This window comes from Centroberyx gerrardi, chromosome 1, assembly GCF_048128805.1.
Source record: "Centroberyx gerrardi isolate f3 chromosome 1, fCenGer3.hap1.cur.20231027, whole genome shotgun sequence".
Lineage (NCBI taxonomy): Eukaryota > Metazoa > Chordata > Actinopteri > Beryciformes > Berycidae > Centroberyx > Centroberyx gerrardi.
In genome coordinates, this window is record NC_135997.1 from 21,907,815 (window position 1) to 21,922,792 (window position 14,978).

General features: G+C 43.5%; 1 protein-coding gene across 1 annotated transcript in view; it reads left to right on the forward strand.

Annotated features, from left to right (window-relative positions):
- The window catches only part of greb1 (growth regulating estrogen receptor binding 1), a 21,750-nt gene extending 15,497 nt beyond the window's left edge, over positions 1-6,253 (forward strand). The window contains exons 23-33 of the mRNA XM_071921979.2: positions 74-176; positions 1,232-1,387; positions 1,782-1,918; positions 2,206-2,367; positions 3,322-3,526; positions 3,651-3,813; positions 3,936-4,054; positions 4,205-4,437; positions 4,755-4,955; positions 5,138-5,276; positions 6,090-6,253. Coding sequence (XP_071778080.1) covers positions 74-176; positions 1,232-1,387; positions 1,782-1,918; positions 2,206-2,367; positions 3,322-3,526; positions 3,651-3,813; positions 3,936-4,054; positions 4,205-4,437; positions 4,755-4,955; positions 5,138-5,276; positions 6,090-6,253 — 1,782 coding nt within the window. The remainder of the gene's footprint in view (positions 1-73; positions 177-1,231; positions 1,388-1,781; positions 1,919-2,205; positions 2,368-3,321; positions 3,527-3,650; positions 3,814-3,935; positions 4,055-4,204; positions 4,438-4,754; positions 4,956-5,137; positions 5,277-6,089) is intronic.
- The last annotated feature ends 8,725 nt before the right edge of the window (positions 6,254-14,978 follow it).

Genomic DNA, 14,978 nt, shown 5'->3' on the forward strand with positions numbered 1-14,978 from the left:
ATACTAGGTGTGTGTTTAACATTGTTGACCCTTTGTTCTAATGCTGTGCTCTGGGTTTTCTGTTGATGGTCAGGTGGGTAAGACAGGAGCATACCTCCATTTCCTGGGTATTCTGTCTCGGATGCTGATCAGGCTGATGGAGGTGGACATCTACGATGAAGAGGACATCAACTACAGTCAGTATATTAGCAGCAGCAGTAGCCACCTTTTCTCTGCAGGGTTTGCCAAGGCCTAACCAAGATGCCTAAATTATGTAGATTAGGTTTTCTGGTGCCATTAATTTTTTCTACTGATTCCCCAACCCTTTTTTTAGTGGGTATTTTTTGCTATTATTGTTGCAAGATCATCAAGATCATAGCCTGTTAATGTTGGAAAAGAAAACAATGTCAGAGTCTTTTGTCAAAGTGAGGTTAAAGGCCCTGACACACCAGGCCGACGGTCGGCCGTCGGGCAATGTCGGGCCGTCGGTAAGCGTCGGTGTCCCTAGTTTTTGCGGTGTGTCCCGCACCGTCGGCACTAGTCGGACCCTGTCGGCGTCTTTTCGGCCGATTGAGCATGTTGAATCGGCGTCGGAGCCGTCGGTGAGAGAGATCACTCTGATTGGTAGTTCGTGTTTTGCCTCTGGATGATTGGACTGATAAATTCCTTCAACATGTGGAACTGAACAGGTTTCATTTATCTCCAGCTCTCGACACAGGTTCGGGAAAGCCCCTTGAGCCTGTCGCTGGAGTAACGTTATTCATGATTTCACCCATTTAGTGCGGTTTCTCCTTATTTTTCGCCTCCGCCTCTTCCTTTCTTCTTCCACAACCAAAAGACCAAGGGCTGACAACGCCAGTGCCATTTGCAACTTCTTATCAGACATAAGGTATGGAGAGTTATTTCCCCTCACGCAGGCGCAGAACGTACGTGCTAGTTGGCCGTTGGGTGTAGTCTTTGCGGTGTGTTCAAGTGCAACTTTTTGGACCAGACGCAGGCGACGTGAGGCGCAACAGTCGGCCTTCGTCGCCGCTGGTTCTTTGAAGTCGGTTTGGTGTGTCAGGGCCTTAAGTCAAAACAATTGGGGAACTAAAATGGCATTTCAGCCATCCAGGCCTTCATCGGGATGTGTCCAAACTAGATAACAGTCTAATAATCTAATCTAATATTCACAGTGCTGTACATTTATGTGTAATGTGCATGTCTCTGTTTGTGTGTGTCTGTGTGTGTGCATATCTGTTTGTGTATGTAGGTGCCCAGGTGGAGGGGGTACAGTACCACCCACCCAGTGCCGCCTGGCCCAACCCGGGCATTATGAGGACGATGCCCTTCGACTACCCCATCCATGACCCCAAATACGATGACATCAGTGCTGTCTATTGCCCTGGATTTAAACCCAGTGCTGACGGTAGGCACACACAGACTAACAGACAGACAGGCAGAGAGATACACATAGACCGACAGACAGGCAGATACAGCCACACACCATCCACAACCACAAATATGGTGCCGTTACCATCCACTGCCCTAACTACATGGTTACTACTGATGGCAGGGAGAGAGGAAGGAGGGAGAGAGGAAGGAGGGAGAGAGGAAGGAGGGAGAGAGAGATGGAGAGAGCAATAGGAAGTAGAAAAAGGAGAGAGCCTACTGCCTTGACTGCTGGCCCAGCACCAACAGCAGGAACAGTAAAGAGAGAAAGACAAAAACAAAACTGTCTTTGGTAGTTACCTGTATATTATACAACTGAACCCTGGAGTGCTGTCGTCCTAACCTGCCTTTGCCCCTCCTGTCTCCCCCAGGAAACCCTGTGCGTCAGGAGGATGTGTACCTACGCCGGCGAACATCCAGGATCAAGCTGTCTAAATACGCAGCCTACAACACCTACCACCACTGTGAACAGTGTCACCAGTACATGGGCTTCAACCCCAGATACCAGGTCAGCGGAACACACACACACACACACACACACACACACACACACACACACACACACACACACACACAGACAATACGATGAATCACATTCATGCTGTTTTTAAGATGTGAATAATGTAAATGTCACAGGCAATGCTGCATGCCCTCAACTTCTCCCACACACACATACAGACTATCTCTCTCTCTCTCTCTCTCTCTCTCTCTCTCTCTCTCTTTCTCTCTCTCTCTCTCTCTCTCTCTCACACTCTTTCCCTCACTCTCTCTGATGAAATATTCTTCTCTATTCAGATGTATGAGTCAACACTGCATGCCTTCACCTTCTCCCATCTACTGCTTGGGGAAGAGATCCAGCTCTACTTCATCATCCCCAAGTCTAAAGAGCACTACTTCAGCTTCAGCCAACCAGGGGGCCAGCTGGAGAGCATGAGACTGCCCCTCACCTCTGATTGGGTAGGTCTTACACCTTCATCAGTTGAACATCTGCTTCTAACCTGTAAATCTGTTCTTGATGTAATTGCTTGTTGTGTTATTGTCAATACTCTGTATTTGTTTTAGGGATTTTCATTCAAGGAAGTTTCATCCAATCCAATCAAAGTACCTCTGAAGCTTTTATATATGCTGGAGCCATTCTTCAGTCAGTCCAGAATGCAGTGTCAGATTAAAGACTGAGATTAAGAGTCCTTTGTTTGCCAGCGTACAAGGTTATCAGAATTTGTGTCTCTGTATAAACATATAAATCCCACCACATATGCATTCCTTCAGAGGGTCAGATTGCAGGGTGGTCCATAGTGCAGCACCCTTATTTCTCCACTAGGTGCTGCCATAGGCCAGACTGCTGCTCTGATGGCCCTTATGAGGCAAGATGATTCCCCTAGTGCAGGGATTCCCAAATGTTTTCATGTCAAATAGGTACACAGTAGTTCACAGACCCCCAGGAAGAGTTAATCTTAGGGACCCCTGTCTGAGAAGATTCTCATTGTTGGATGTGATTTAGTGCAGAACTAGAAAACTGTCTGTACTGAAGGTGGGGAGAAGAGTGAGACCTCTGATCATACCAGACATTCCTATAGGATTCTTTCTCTGCATCCTTTCTTCAAATGAATGAAATAACAGTGACATTTAACTAGTCCTCATTTTACCCCACCAAACAAAGACAAAGTCAGCACACAGTTTCTCTCATGGAATTAATAATTCAGTTCAATGAACTCCATTGCAGTGACTAAATATTTCTGTAATCTAAAAGATGAATGTGTTTTGCCATTTGCCATTCTATATGCATTTCTTTATTTCCAAGCTTAAGTAGAAATGTCAAAATTTATATACCTATTATATTTCAATTATGCTAGATGAATTGCAGTTTGAAACCTAAATTTATTTTGATATTGGACTTTTTTCCCTTTCCAGAGCCCAGACTGCATCAAGAGTCCCATCTTCACCCCGACCACAGGGCGTCATGAGCACGGTCTGTTTAACCTGTACCACGCCATGGACGGAGCCTCACATCTACATATCTTGGTGGTCAAAGAGTACGAGATGGCTGTCTACAAGAAGTACTGGCCCAACCACATCATGCTGGTGCTGCCCACTGTCTTCAATGGAGCTGGGATAGGTACGTTATCGCTACTAATCATGCCTTCAGTAGAGACACTGACAATTAATTGATCATGTTTATTCATTTTAATTATATTTAGTACAGCCCACCATGTTAATAACCCAGTCCTGATCTCTTCCAGGTGCTGCCCACTTCCTGATCAAAGAGCTGTCCTATCACAACCTGGAGTTGGAGCGGAGTCGTCGTTTGGAGGGAGGGGGGCCAGCGGGGGACGTCTGGCCCTTCATCATCTTGGCTGACGACTCGTGTGTCATGTGGAACATAGTGGACCTCGACGCACGCAGGTACACACACATATTCTGCATATGAAAAAACAACTTTTGCTTGTATTAGGAATAAGCATGTTCTTAATATTAATTGAATTGCATTGTTCTTAACAAAGTTACGCTCTTTTTGCTGTCTTTAGCGGTCCAGTAGAGCGTGCGGTGTCTCTGAAGCAGGTCTTGCAGCACATGGAGGCCTGTCCGGACCTGGCCCACTACGGGCTCTGTGGGATCAGGAAGTGGAGCAGCCGTGGACTCACAGGTCAGTGGCCAGGAGGTCAGAGGATCTGGGAATGCCTGGGACCATTTCCATGGCATTTCAGCCTCACTAATTAGCATGCAATGGAAATGGAAATGGAAATGCCTAAGATCTCAAGTCAAGTTGTTGTTGTTTTGGTTTTGTTATGTGCAGGTCACAGGCCCAGAGAGCCGTTCTCTAGAGGTCACCTCCACGACTTCCTGCTCCTCAATGTGGATCTGAGTCAGAACGTCCAGTACGACCAGAACCGCTTCACCTGCCACGATGTGGACTTCACCCTGCGGCTGCACAGTGCCGGGCTGCTGGTCTGCCGATTCAACAGCTTCAGTGTCATGAAGAAGCAGATCGCCATAGGAGGATACAGGACCTTTATTATCAAGACTAAGGTAGGTGCTCAAGAGGCATGAATACACAACAGCACACACTCGTTACAGAGCGCAACGGAGAAACAGAGGAGGATTCAGGGGATTTGTTATGTAATGTCTAGACAGATTATTGGCCGAAAAGTAGTCCAATAATAAGGTCAAAATAAATTATGTTAGCTAAACTTAGCCACTACTAAATGCCTATAATATGAGTCATAAGACAAAACAGAACACTTAAACAATTACCCAGGACCAAAGGCCAATCTGAACTTCACATGAAAAAAGTCATAAATGTTTTTCAAGTATTTAAATGAAACAAAATTTTGAACATGTTCCAGATGACGGATGTTCCCACCTCAGTGGGGCCCTCACAGTATGTCTGTGCCCCAGACAGCAAACACCTTTTCTTGGCCACACCAGCCCAGCTCCTCCTGGAGAAATACCTCCAGCACACCAGCCAGAGACTGTTTCCCCTCAGCACCAAGAACTACACACACCCTGTGCTGTCTGTTGACTGTTACCTCAACCTGGGACCTGAGGTATACAGCGCGCACACACACACACACACACACACACACACACACACACACACACACAGAGATGGACACAGAAAAAGATGTATGTATTCCTATATTTACAAATGGTAGGAAGTTTGACTTGACTTGACCAAGAAGTATGTGAATGCATTGAAGGTCACACACTCCCTGCCCCCTCCCTGTAGGTGACGGTGTGTTTCGTGAGTTCCAGACCGCACTCCATCAACATCAGTACCACAGGACTTCTGTTCAGCGGCCTCCTCCTCTGTTTCTCTGACTCCTTCGTCACGCCTGGCTTCCTCAAGAAGTTCACCTTCCTCAAAGGTACAAAGGCAGACCAAACACACAGTACAGACATACAGTATGTGTTATATAATAGATGATAGTAGAAAAAAATGCCAGCACTCATAATGTCCTTTTGTCCTTTTATTGCATGGGCAGATATATAATAGGCGACACAACTCTGTATTATCGAGTAACAATACACATACACCCACAATGCATAATGATATACAGCACGCGTTCACTCTTTTCAGCCGGAAACCCAAATGAGAAATTTGGTCTTTAATTACATTAATACATTACCACATTAATTTTGAGACATTAATATAATTACAGTTAACAAACAAGACCATCGCCAGGAATATTGGCAGCCTCTACTCTGCACTTCACATTGGGTGCTACCGAGCTGGATTTCACAGGAAATCTGCTGTATTGTTTTATGGCACAGAACAAGAAGAGGGTTGCTGTTCTTCCAAATGCACAAACAGAGCTAAAGCTTTCACAGTTTCTCACAATGGCAGAAGGTAGAAGGAGTGAACGGCCGATGGAAAAATCACTTCCAACATGTTTATCTGCCTTAGTAAAGTGAAAGAGAAAACCTTTGACTGAAGTACCTCTTTGTGACAGAAACACTAGCACTAACAATACCACTGGTGTGAGATAGAGGCTACTAATCTTGTCATCACAGTTAATTTGACAATGATATATTGATGCTTCAAACTACTACACGTTTCAAATTTAAGTCATTTTGTTTCCCAGGTCATAGTTTAACTCTGTCTCTCTTTCTCTCTCTCTCTTCTTTCTTTCTCTTTCTCTTTTTCTCTCTTTCTTTCTCTCCTCCCTGCCTCTCTTCAGGAGCGACTCTGTGCGTCATCAGCGCAGATCGTAGCTCCTTGAGGCAGACGGTGGGCAGGCTGGAGCTGGAGGAGGAGTGGAGATTCAGGCTGAGCGACGAATTCCAGACTGCCAATGCCAAGGAGGACCGACCGCTCTTCTTCCTGACCGGGAAACACATATGACTGGCACACATTTATACGGCGGGCTGGAGAGAATCACAATCAGAATCACTTTATCCGCCAAATACAATAAATGTACAGGAATATGTCGTGTTGGCATCGGTGCAGAAACATATCAACAACTTCCATAGTAACACAGTAGATACTGACACCCGGTAAAAGGACAAAAAGACCTTAAATACACTGCAAGTGGACAATGCACGACATACAATAGACAATATACTATGCATATCACCTAGTCCCATGAGACACATTGGCAGCACATCAGGAAGTGGATATGAAACCTTGTCCATTACCCTTCAATGCACACACACATTAATAGCAGTTGGAGGTGAAGTGCAGGTTTCAGATTGCCAACACTAAGGAGGACCGAGTGTTGTTTTCAGTCATGGAGGACACAAGGTTTTTCAGGAAACCTTAAGGATTTTTCAGGAGGCTTTTCAGGAAACCTTAGTTGAAATGCTGGTGAATTGTGCTGTGGTTTGTTTACCACTCCACAAGTCACTTTGAAGCTAACCTGCATCGTTCAGAGTGTCTTTTGTTTTTAAATCGACTAGCTAATGTAGGAAAAAGCAATGTTTCCCATAGCAAAAATGTACATTTTCTGACTGTAGAATGGTGTGAAAGAGGGATAAAGGACCTAAAAGATTCCTCTTTTCAGCACAAATAGTGAACTGCACTCCACTCTTTAGATATACAAGGGGGAAAAGAAATAGGCAAGAAGGGAAATTTACCCGCCAACATTGTTAACACTTATATTTCGCCTTTTGACAAAAATAGACTCACTAGTAGTAGGTACTGCTTTTATATTTCTGGCTAGAGGTTTGCAGCTGTAGTTGTTGGAAGTGCATGGTGTATGTCAAGTATTTATTGCAATATCCCAATCATCTGCAAACTTCCTTGCAAGTGCACACAATATAAGAAGCTTTCCACAGGGAGTGTACGCAATCATTTGTGTGGCGTGGTAGCCGACTTTTGGCAAAGAACTTTTTTTATATAGTTATTTTTTGTAGAGGTTTGTTTTGCATGTAACTGTTTTCATACCAAATATTTTGAATATATTTTGTCAGATTTGTATTATGTAAAGTAAGTACTTATCCACTGTGTGTCCAGGAAAATGGATTCTGGAGCTATTTCTATTTTGGGATGTAGAATTTGTTCTTTTGAAAGTTTTCAGTGTTTTATGCTCCATATCTGACTGTTTGTATGTGTGCCTGTTACCAGAAACACGGATCCACTGTGCATTGGCAGTATGTCACAATGTGTTTTGTATGCCTCTAACTGTATAAATGTACAGAATATTTTAAATTGTCTTTGTGTGTGTGTGTTCTTTTATGTTTTGCTGTTGTGTTTTTCAAAGCCTGGCTCAGAACCCAAAAATGGGCCACAGAACGATTAAATGAAATGAATGTTTCGCTTTATGTTGTTGCCTTAAACTTCCCAACTTGAGGCTGGATGCAATACTCACAAATTAGCATTTTGAGTAGATTTGCCAGATTAGTCTGCAGTTATTTAAAACAGGGTAATCAGGGAAGGTTATGTACACTCTGAATAATATTTTTTTGAGTGTTGATGCCAGTGATACTAACATGGACTGCCAAATACAGTATGGGTAGCAAACTGTGTGTGAGGCAATGGTAGAGTACAGTACATAGAGGCAAGTACTCTGGCTAAAACAGGATATTATTTTTTTTACATTTTAGCTGACACCCTTAATCCAGAGTGATTTACAATTAGTGCAACTATAGAATTTGAATTGATAGAACGGTCCTTCCCTTTCAAATCTACACTCTTGAATGGTTATTTGGCTGGTACACTTACAATGGCTGCCATAGAATGTTTGATGATGATACTAAGGAAATCACTGTTGATTTGGTGCATGAGACTCAGAAAGTTGATGTGTTACCATGGCAACAGCATCATTTGGATGAACATTCCAATGGCAGTTGTTACGAACATTCTAACTCTCTGAGTCTCATGTTCTGTCCACACATGAAACAATGCTCATTTACATGACAGCATTATCAGAACTCTATGGAAGCCATGTTAGGTCTACCAAAGGAAATGATCATGGCTGTGACCGGAATGGATCACTATTCCCTCATTTGTATTGCCCTATATAGTGCTGCTCTATTAGTGCACTAAATAGCGGTAAATCACACATGATTAATGCACTAGGAAGTTTTTATATCCTTTCAAGTTCTGTGAGTGAAACATTAGAATGAGCTTAAATTCCTAAATTGCCAACATTACAAGCAACCAACATGAAAGAGAGGTAGGGTGAAAGCCACAGTACCCAGGTGACACATCCCCATCCATCCACCCATTTTCATGTCACTTATCGGGGTCGGGGTTGTGGTGGCAACAGGGCTGCTGGTTTTAGATCTGTCACTAGTAATATCAATATTCCTATGTCCCTAGAATGATTATTTATAGGAATGCTGTTAGAGCTGAAAGGAATCATCTAGACCTACTGTGTCTCCTGCTCAGCTGCTGTTGTTTATTTGAATTATCTCTTTATGCCTGAAGTGTGGCCTTAGAGACAGGCACCCTGGCTAAAACCTGCCTCCCTCAGACTGTGTCCTGCACTGTGAAAACTCAGTTTGCAGCAGCTGAGTGTCAGTAAGATAAATGAGATGGCAGAGTGGATACAGAGCCTCCAAACTCCAAATGGCTGTTGGCTGAGGTATCACAAGGGAAGGGAGTCAAGTGGCAAATATGACCCTTAGATGGACAGGTCACACTGCCGGACTCGGACGCTCCCTCAGTGCTTCACACGAGGAAGCTCTGTGGTGTGAGCGTGTGTGTGTGATGCAATGTGATTTTAGGACTTGTTGGAAAATGCTTGCTGGGAAACTGTTGATGTGTAAAGTATAATATTGCCAACTTGTGGCCTAATCAGAAGAGTGCTCATCAAAAGAGGGCTAGCCCATGTGTGTGTGTGTGTGTGTGTGTGTGTGTGTGTGTGTGTGTGTGTGTGTGTGCATGTGAGTGTGTACATGTGTGTGTAGCAGCAGCAGGGTGGGGAGGCTTCAGGCACCTGAAGCAGCAGCGACTCTGGACCCTCTCAGATTTCTACCAAGCACTCCATTCCCAGAACACACTTGTTGGTAAAATTAGTCCCAAAACACTTTCTGCATATAGGCTGTCGAACAAGCACCAGCTCCTCAGTCGAACAGTCCCACAGATTTAGAGAGTGGAATCACACAGGACTCTTAACACTGTGGAACCATCCAGAAGACCTATCTGACACTGTGCTGAGGACGTTTTATTAGAGCCACTAGGATGCTCTGGAAATCAAAGAGCAGTCTGGATCTGTCCAGAGGCATCGTGGAGCTGTCCCGAAGAAAACCACCGTTGTTCCCATAGAGAGCCATCCAGGGAAACATTCAACCACCAACACACACAGCTTGTTTGATCCACGTCAAACATCTCAGAGGACTGAACAGCCCAACTTCAAATCCTACAGCTCTTTTCTCGAGCTTGGCCTCTGCAACACTTTCAGAAGACATCCTATCAAGCTTTTCAGACGACACTATAGAACCATTTCTTGGACCATTCACAAGGTTTCCTCTCAAACTGGCATGTTCTGCCAGCCATGATCCGCATGGACGAGCGACAACAACGCTTCAGCAGCCTCCGTGAGGATGACAGCCCCAATGACACCTGGTCCTGGGTAAAAAAAATTATGGTCTATATGTCCACAGTTAGAAAGCAAGAAGAGCATTAGAGAGGCTGGGGAAAGGAAAATTAAATATACTAATATGAAGATGCATTTGGAAAGGAAGAGAGAAAAAAATAGAGAGAGATGAGTTGTGTCTAGTTTTGTCTTGTGCAACATGTTGTCAAGACTAAGGATTTAAATCCAGCAAGAATTAACGATATTAACATATGAACAGTGTACAATGGTAACAATTTGAGGCAATTAAACTGTTAAAACCACAACAGTTAGCTTATAGTTTTTGGAATCCTCTGCATCAGTTCATGATGGTAGGCAATTATGTCAAGGTAATTATGGTATCCCCATTGATTTTTATTCCTGTTACCAATCCCTATCTCGTTGAAGGCAATACTATTATATGAATTGTCTCATAAAAGGCCTGAATCCCATAGCAGTGAGTAACTGTGGGGCCTTGTAGTGCATATTTTATATTTTCATCTTTTTTTACATTTAGTGTATGATCTAGCCAGAACAAAACTTCAAATCCTAGATTACCTGGATTAAAAGCAACCAGTAGCAATGAGGGTAAGTGACCCTGACAATATCCCTGTGACCCTAGAATGACCATGTAAGCTTGGAAAAGAAACAAGATAAATAAGAGCTAAGGAGAGGGGCATCTCTTTATCTCATGCAACAATTTTCCCTTAAGGTGAGTTCCAACTAAGAGAGGCAAAAATCCAGATTTTCTGCTCTTTAAACTCAACTTGTTGCATCTGAGGTTTGTCTGCCATGGAGAAAGATGAAGGAGCTAGAGAGAGAGAGAGAGAGAGAGAGAGAGAGAGAGAGAGAGATAGCATGAACAAAAGCAGGAGGGAGGGATCAGGGAGAGGGAGGGAGGGATCAGGGAGAGGGAGGGAGGGACGGAGGGACGGATGAGAGGAGAGAACACTTGACCGGTCAGAAGGTCTTGGGTTGCATCTTTCTCAGAAACCACAACACGATCCCTGTGTCCTTAAGAACACCCTGTAGAGATCAAATGACGTGCTCATCTTGTGTGTGTGTGTGTGTGTGTGTGTGTGGTGTTTGTAAGTGAGAGAGAGAGTGGCTGTGTCTCTCTTTATCTTTTAATCACAATGATTTATCTTGATAGTGAGGCCTCATACTGTTTGTAGTAAAACCATGTGCTTTACTGGCTGGTTCTGTGTGTGTGTGTGTGTGTGTGTGTGTTTGTACATGCTGGTTGTGTGCATATGTGTGTATTCGTCTGTGTGTGTGTTGGTGTCTGTGTGTGAAGTATAACCATGCGCTTGATAAACAGCTCATATCTCCGCTCATATGACCTCAAGCCTACAGAGGAATGCATTATGGCACATTGCACCACCAATAGCAGCTCTGTTATATAACAGTCACACGGTGCCAGGAGCCTCGCACCTCACACTCGTCCCTGTGAGCGAGTCTGTGGGCCGGGCAGCACCTCGCCACTTCCTATGTATCCTGCCTGCCTGCATGGGGTTTGACTCACTGGACTGAAATAGAAACGTTTTTGGAAGGGTAAGACTTGCTGATGTGTTTGCAACTTTTAAGATCTCACCGTAATTCAATACAGGTCCATTTTGATATGACTTTTACAAACAATACAAATACAAAACAAACCATTTGAAGCCTCAAACTATATGTGTAAAACTCACATTAAGCCCTACTGTCTATATCTATCAATTAAGAGTTGAAAATTGAGATTAAAACCAGGGAAATACACAGTAATAGGACATTCTTGGAACTGCATTTACACACACAGATACGTGCATGTATAATTGTTGGAATTTAGATTTAAAATGAAAATGAAATTAAGTGTATTTTTTTTAGATTCATGTCAGAGCCCCCACTAAATGTGCTCTATTTCACTCTCTGATTGGAATGAAGTAAATGTACACATACAACTCTTCTGATTGCAAGGCCACCAAGCAAATCAGAAACATCATAACATAGCCTGCTGCATATCACCAAAGATAAGACAATGTCTACATGCACTATGTAAGAAAAAGTAAGAAAATGATGAGTCATTTATGAGATTAATAAATCTTGGAATGTAACAAGAACTATTTAACATTATATAACAGGATTTGTACCGTCTATCCCCCTCCCCAGTAAGTCAGTGTGTGTGTGCGCACGCGTGTGTGTGTGTGTGTGTGTGCGTGTGCGTGCGTGTGTGTGTGTTCACTGCATGTGATCTATATCTCTATCCTAACACCAGAACAGCTTGTGCTTGCTCTTTGAGAAGGACAATAGGTGACCAGTTGTAAACACATGCCCCTTTTCTACAGCAGGTTAGCCGGGGTCAAGTCAAACTATTTCTAACATGAGACTGACAGCACTGTTTGTTTATTTGCTATAATAAATCATAAGGGAAATTGTCTCAACATAAATTCTCTAAACAAAATAAAAAAAAGAATAACGTTGTCTGGAATAAAAGGGATTCATATAATGGTAAGTAAGCCCTGCTAGCCCTGTTCGGCCCTGCAGTGGAAACAGAGCTAATGAGGTTTTTCTGGGGCTGTGGAGCTTCTTATGCTTTGTCTGTTAGGACCCCACACCGGGCGGGGGAGGGGTCAGGAGTTCATTCATAATGCGTGGCTCAGCCGGGCTTTCTGATTGGCTCAGAAAGCCCAGCCCCCTGACGACACCCACCCCCCCGTCTCCGTGGTGACGAAGTGAATGCATTCTTGACCCCGGAGTTCCTGGGAGAGATCAGGCTACTTCTGTCCCAGCAGACCGCCTCCCTCCTTCCTTTCTTCCTTCCCTCCTCTCTCACGTGTGTGTCTGACATGAGGAAACGCTGCAGGGGCCATAGCTTGAGGGCTAGAGAAAACATCAACTGCCTGCATAAACATATAGCACACACACGCACACATACACACACACACACACACACACACAAAGAGCAAATATCAACCCACCCATATAAACAAAGAGTTCACACACGTGTTGTCCTGAATGAGATTCCTGTGAGATTATAGAAGTCATACCTAATTGTACTGTGCATATGTTACAAAGGTACACACATCTTTATCAGTGTATTTTGTTTTATTGTGATAAAGTAAATAGACTCTAACTTAGTTTCTCTACTACACTAACACTGCATAATCAAAAAGCCAATTTATCAGCTGATTTTCCCATTGGCATCCATGTATTTTTGACATTTATGAATGCATTTTCAATTCAATTCATATTACATTTAACAATACATTTCAGTTCAGTACATTTGCATGAAATGTGTTCTACATGCCATTGGTTTATTACAAAAAAAGAAGACAAAATAAGAGACGGGATGTTCTGCTTGCACTGACAATAAGGATGATATCATTGACAGCTTTTCTGTGATTATGACTTGGCCATGTTATTTAGTTTTACAGTAAAACTTTACCTTTGCCCCCGAGCCTGAGAAAATCCCCCTGACCCAGCGGTCATGACCATCAACTGCTCAACAGTTCCCTCTTTCTCTCTGCAAGTTCTCTGTCTAGCCCACTCTCTTATCTCCACATTATCTCTCTCTCCCTTTTTCCTTACCCCCCCCCGTCTCTCTCGCTCTTCTCTCTAGTTCTTTCTAGTCTCCCTGTCACTCCCTGATGAATGGCTCAGTTCTTAGAAAACTCAGCACGTGTTTCCTTGTTCCCTCTCTGGGTGTGTGGTGTTGATGTGTGTGTGTGTGTGTGTGTGTGTGTGTGTGTGTGTGTGTGTGTGTGTGTGTGTGTGTGTGTATGTGTGTGTGTGTGTGTGTGTCGATGGACCTCTGCCAGATAGGCAAGATAAATACAGACGCTGTGTTGAAGCCAATAGTCACATGTACAATGAGGATGCAGTGTATGTGTGTATGTATTGATTCGCGCCACAAATGTATCCGAAAGGGGTGTGTACTGTGACCACATTTTGGGTTTGGATTTACACGCACACGCACACACACACACACACACACACACACACACACAGAGTCTCTCCTTTTAGCTTACTGTGGCTGTTTACTTTCGGCCCTAGTTCCTGGAGAGACCGCATTCCATCTACTACTCTTGCAGCCCTCATGCTGATACAGTTACTATACGCAGTGTGTATGAGTTTGTGTGTGTGTGTGTGTGTGTGCGGTCCCACTGTCTAAAAAAGGGCTGGAATAACAGACAGTGGCGGTCCCGGCCGTGGCGGGAGCCGTGATGACGTCACAGTGAGTGAAACTCCGGAGCTGGTTCTAAGAATCATTGAGCAATAACAAAGCAGCCGTCAGACCGTGCCACGGGAAACTGGGCTCGTTGGTCTTTTTTTCTCCAAAGTGGGAACGGTGTGTCCAGGCCATATACTAGGGTCAACAACAGATTACATAATAAAGTTACATTAATCTGATTATAGAAGTCATGAATGTTGTCTGCAGTGACTAAAAATACAGCAATCAGGCTGCAGATACTTTGAAAACTAGGTGATTTTCCTGCTGATATTATTTTCAAAGATGGTTAAAAGGCAAAAGGCATTTAAAAGTAACTGTTCCAACCCTCCTGGTGGAGATTGGGATCGTTTGATGGGACTAGTGGAAATACACAAAAGTTTTGTGTTTGTTTGTATTAAGTGGGAGCAGTAAGTCTGGCCTGCAGAGGTTCAGGGTTAGACCTGTGATCTGCAATGCTGAAAAACTCTTCAATACAAAGGAATGGTTTACATCATGAACTTACAATCCTTTAATAGGGACACTGGCTGCTTGCTTGTGGTCATACTCAGCAACAAAATAAATGTCCACACTCACATAAGTAAAGAATTAGTGCTTTTAAAATCACAGTGCTGCTGCATTAATAATGAAGGCCAAGTTCTGAAATACACTTATCTGTGATTGCTGCTGAGCATTAAAATATAAAAACTTTTTGTAAGTCTTCCTTTTATTCTGAGAACAAGAACAAAAGGCACAAGGCTTGTGTTATGCATAACCTATTTTTTTGCTATTGCTGTTAAAAAGTAAGACAGAATGTAGGCTAACTTGCCCCGGGCTACACTCCCTTCCTTAAAAAGAGTGTATTCTTTTCTTGCAACATCATG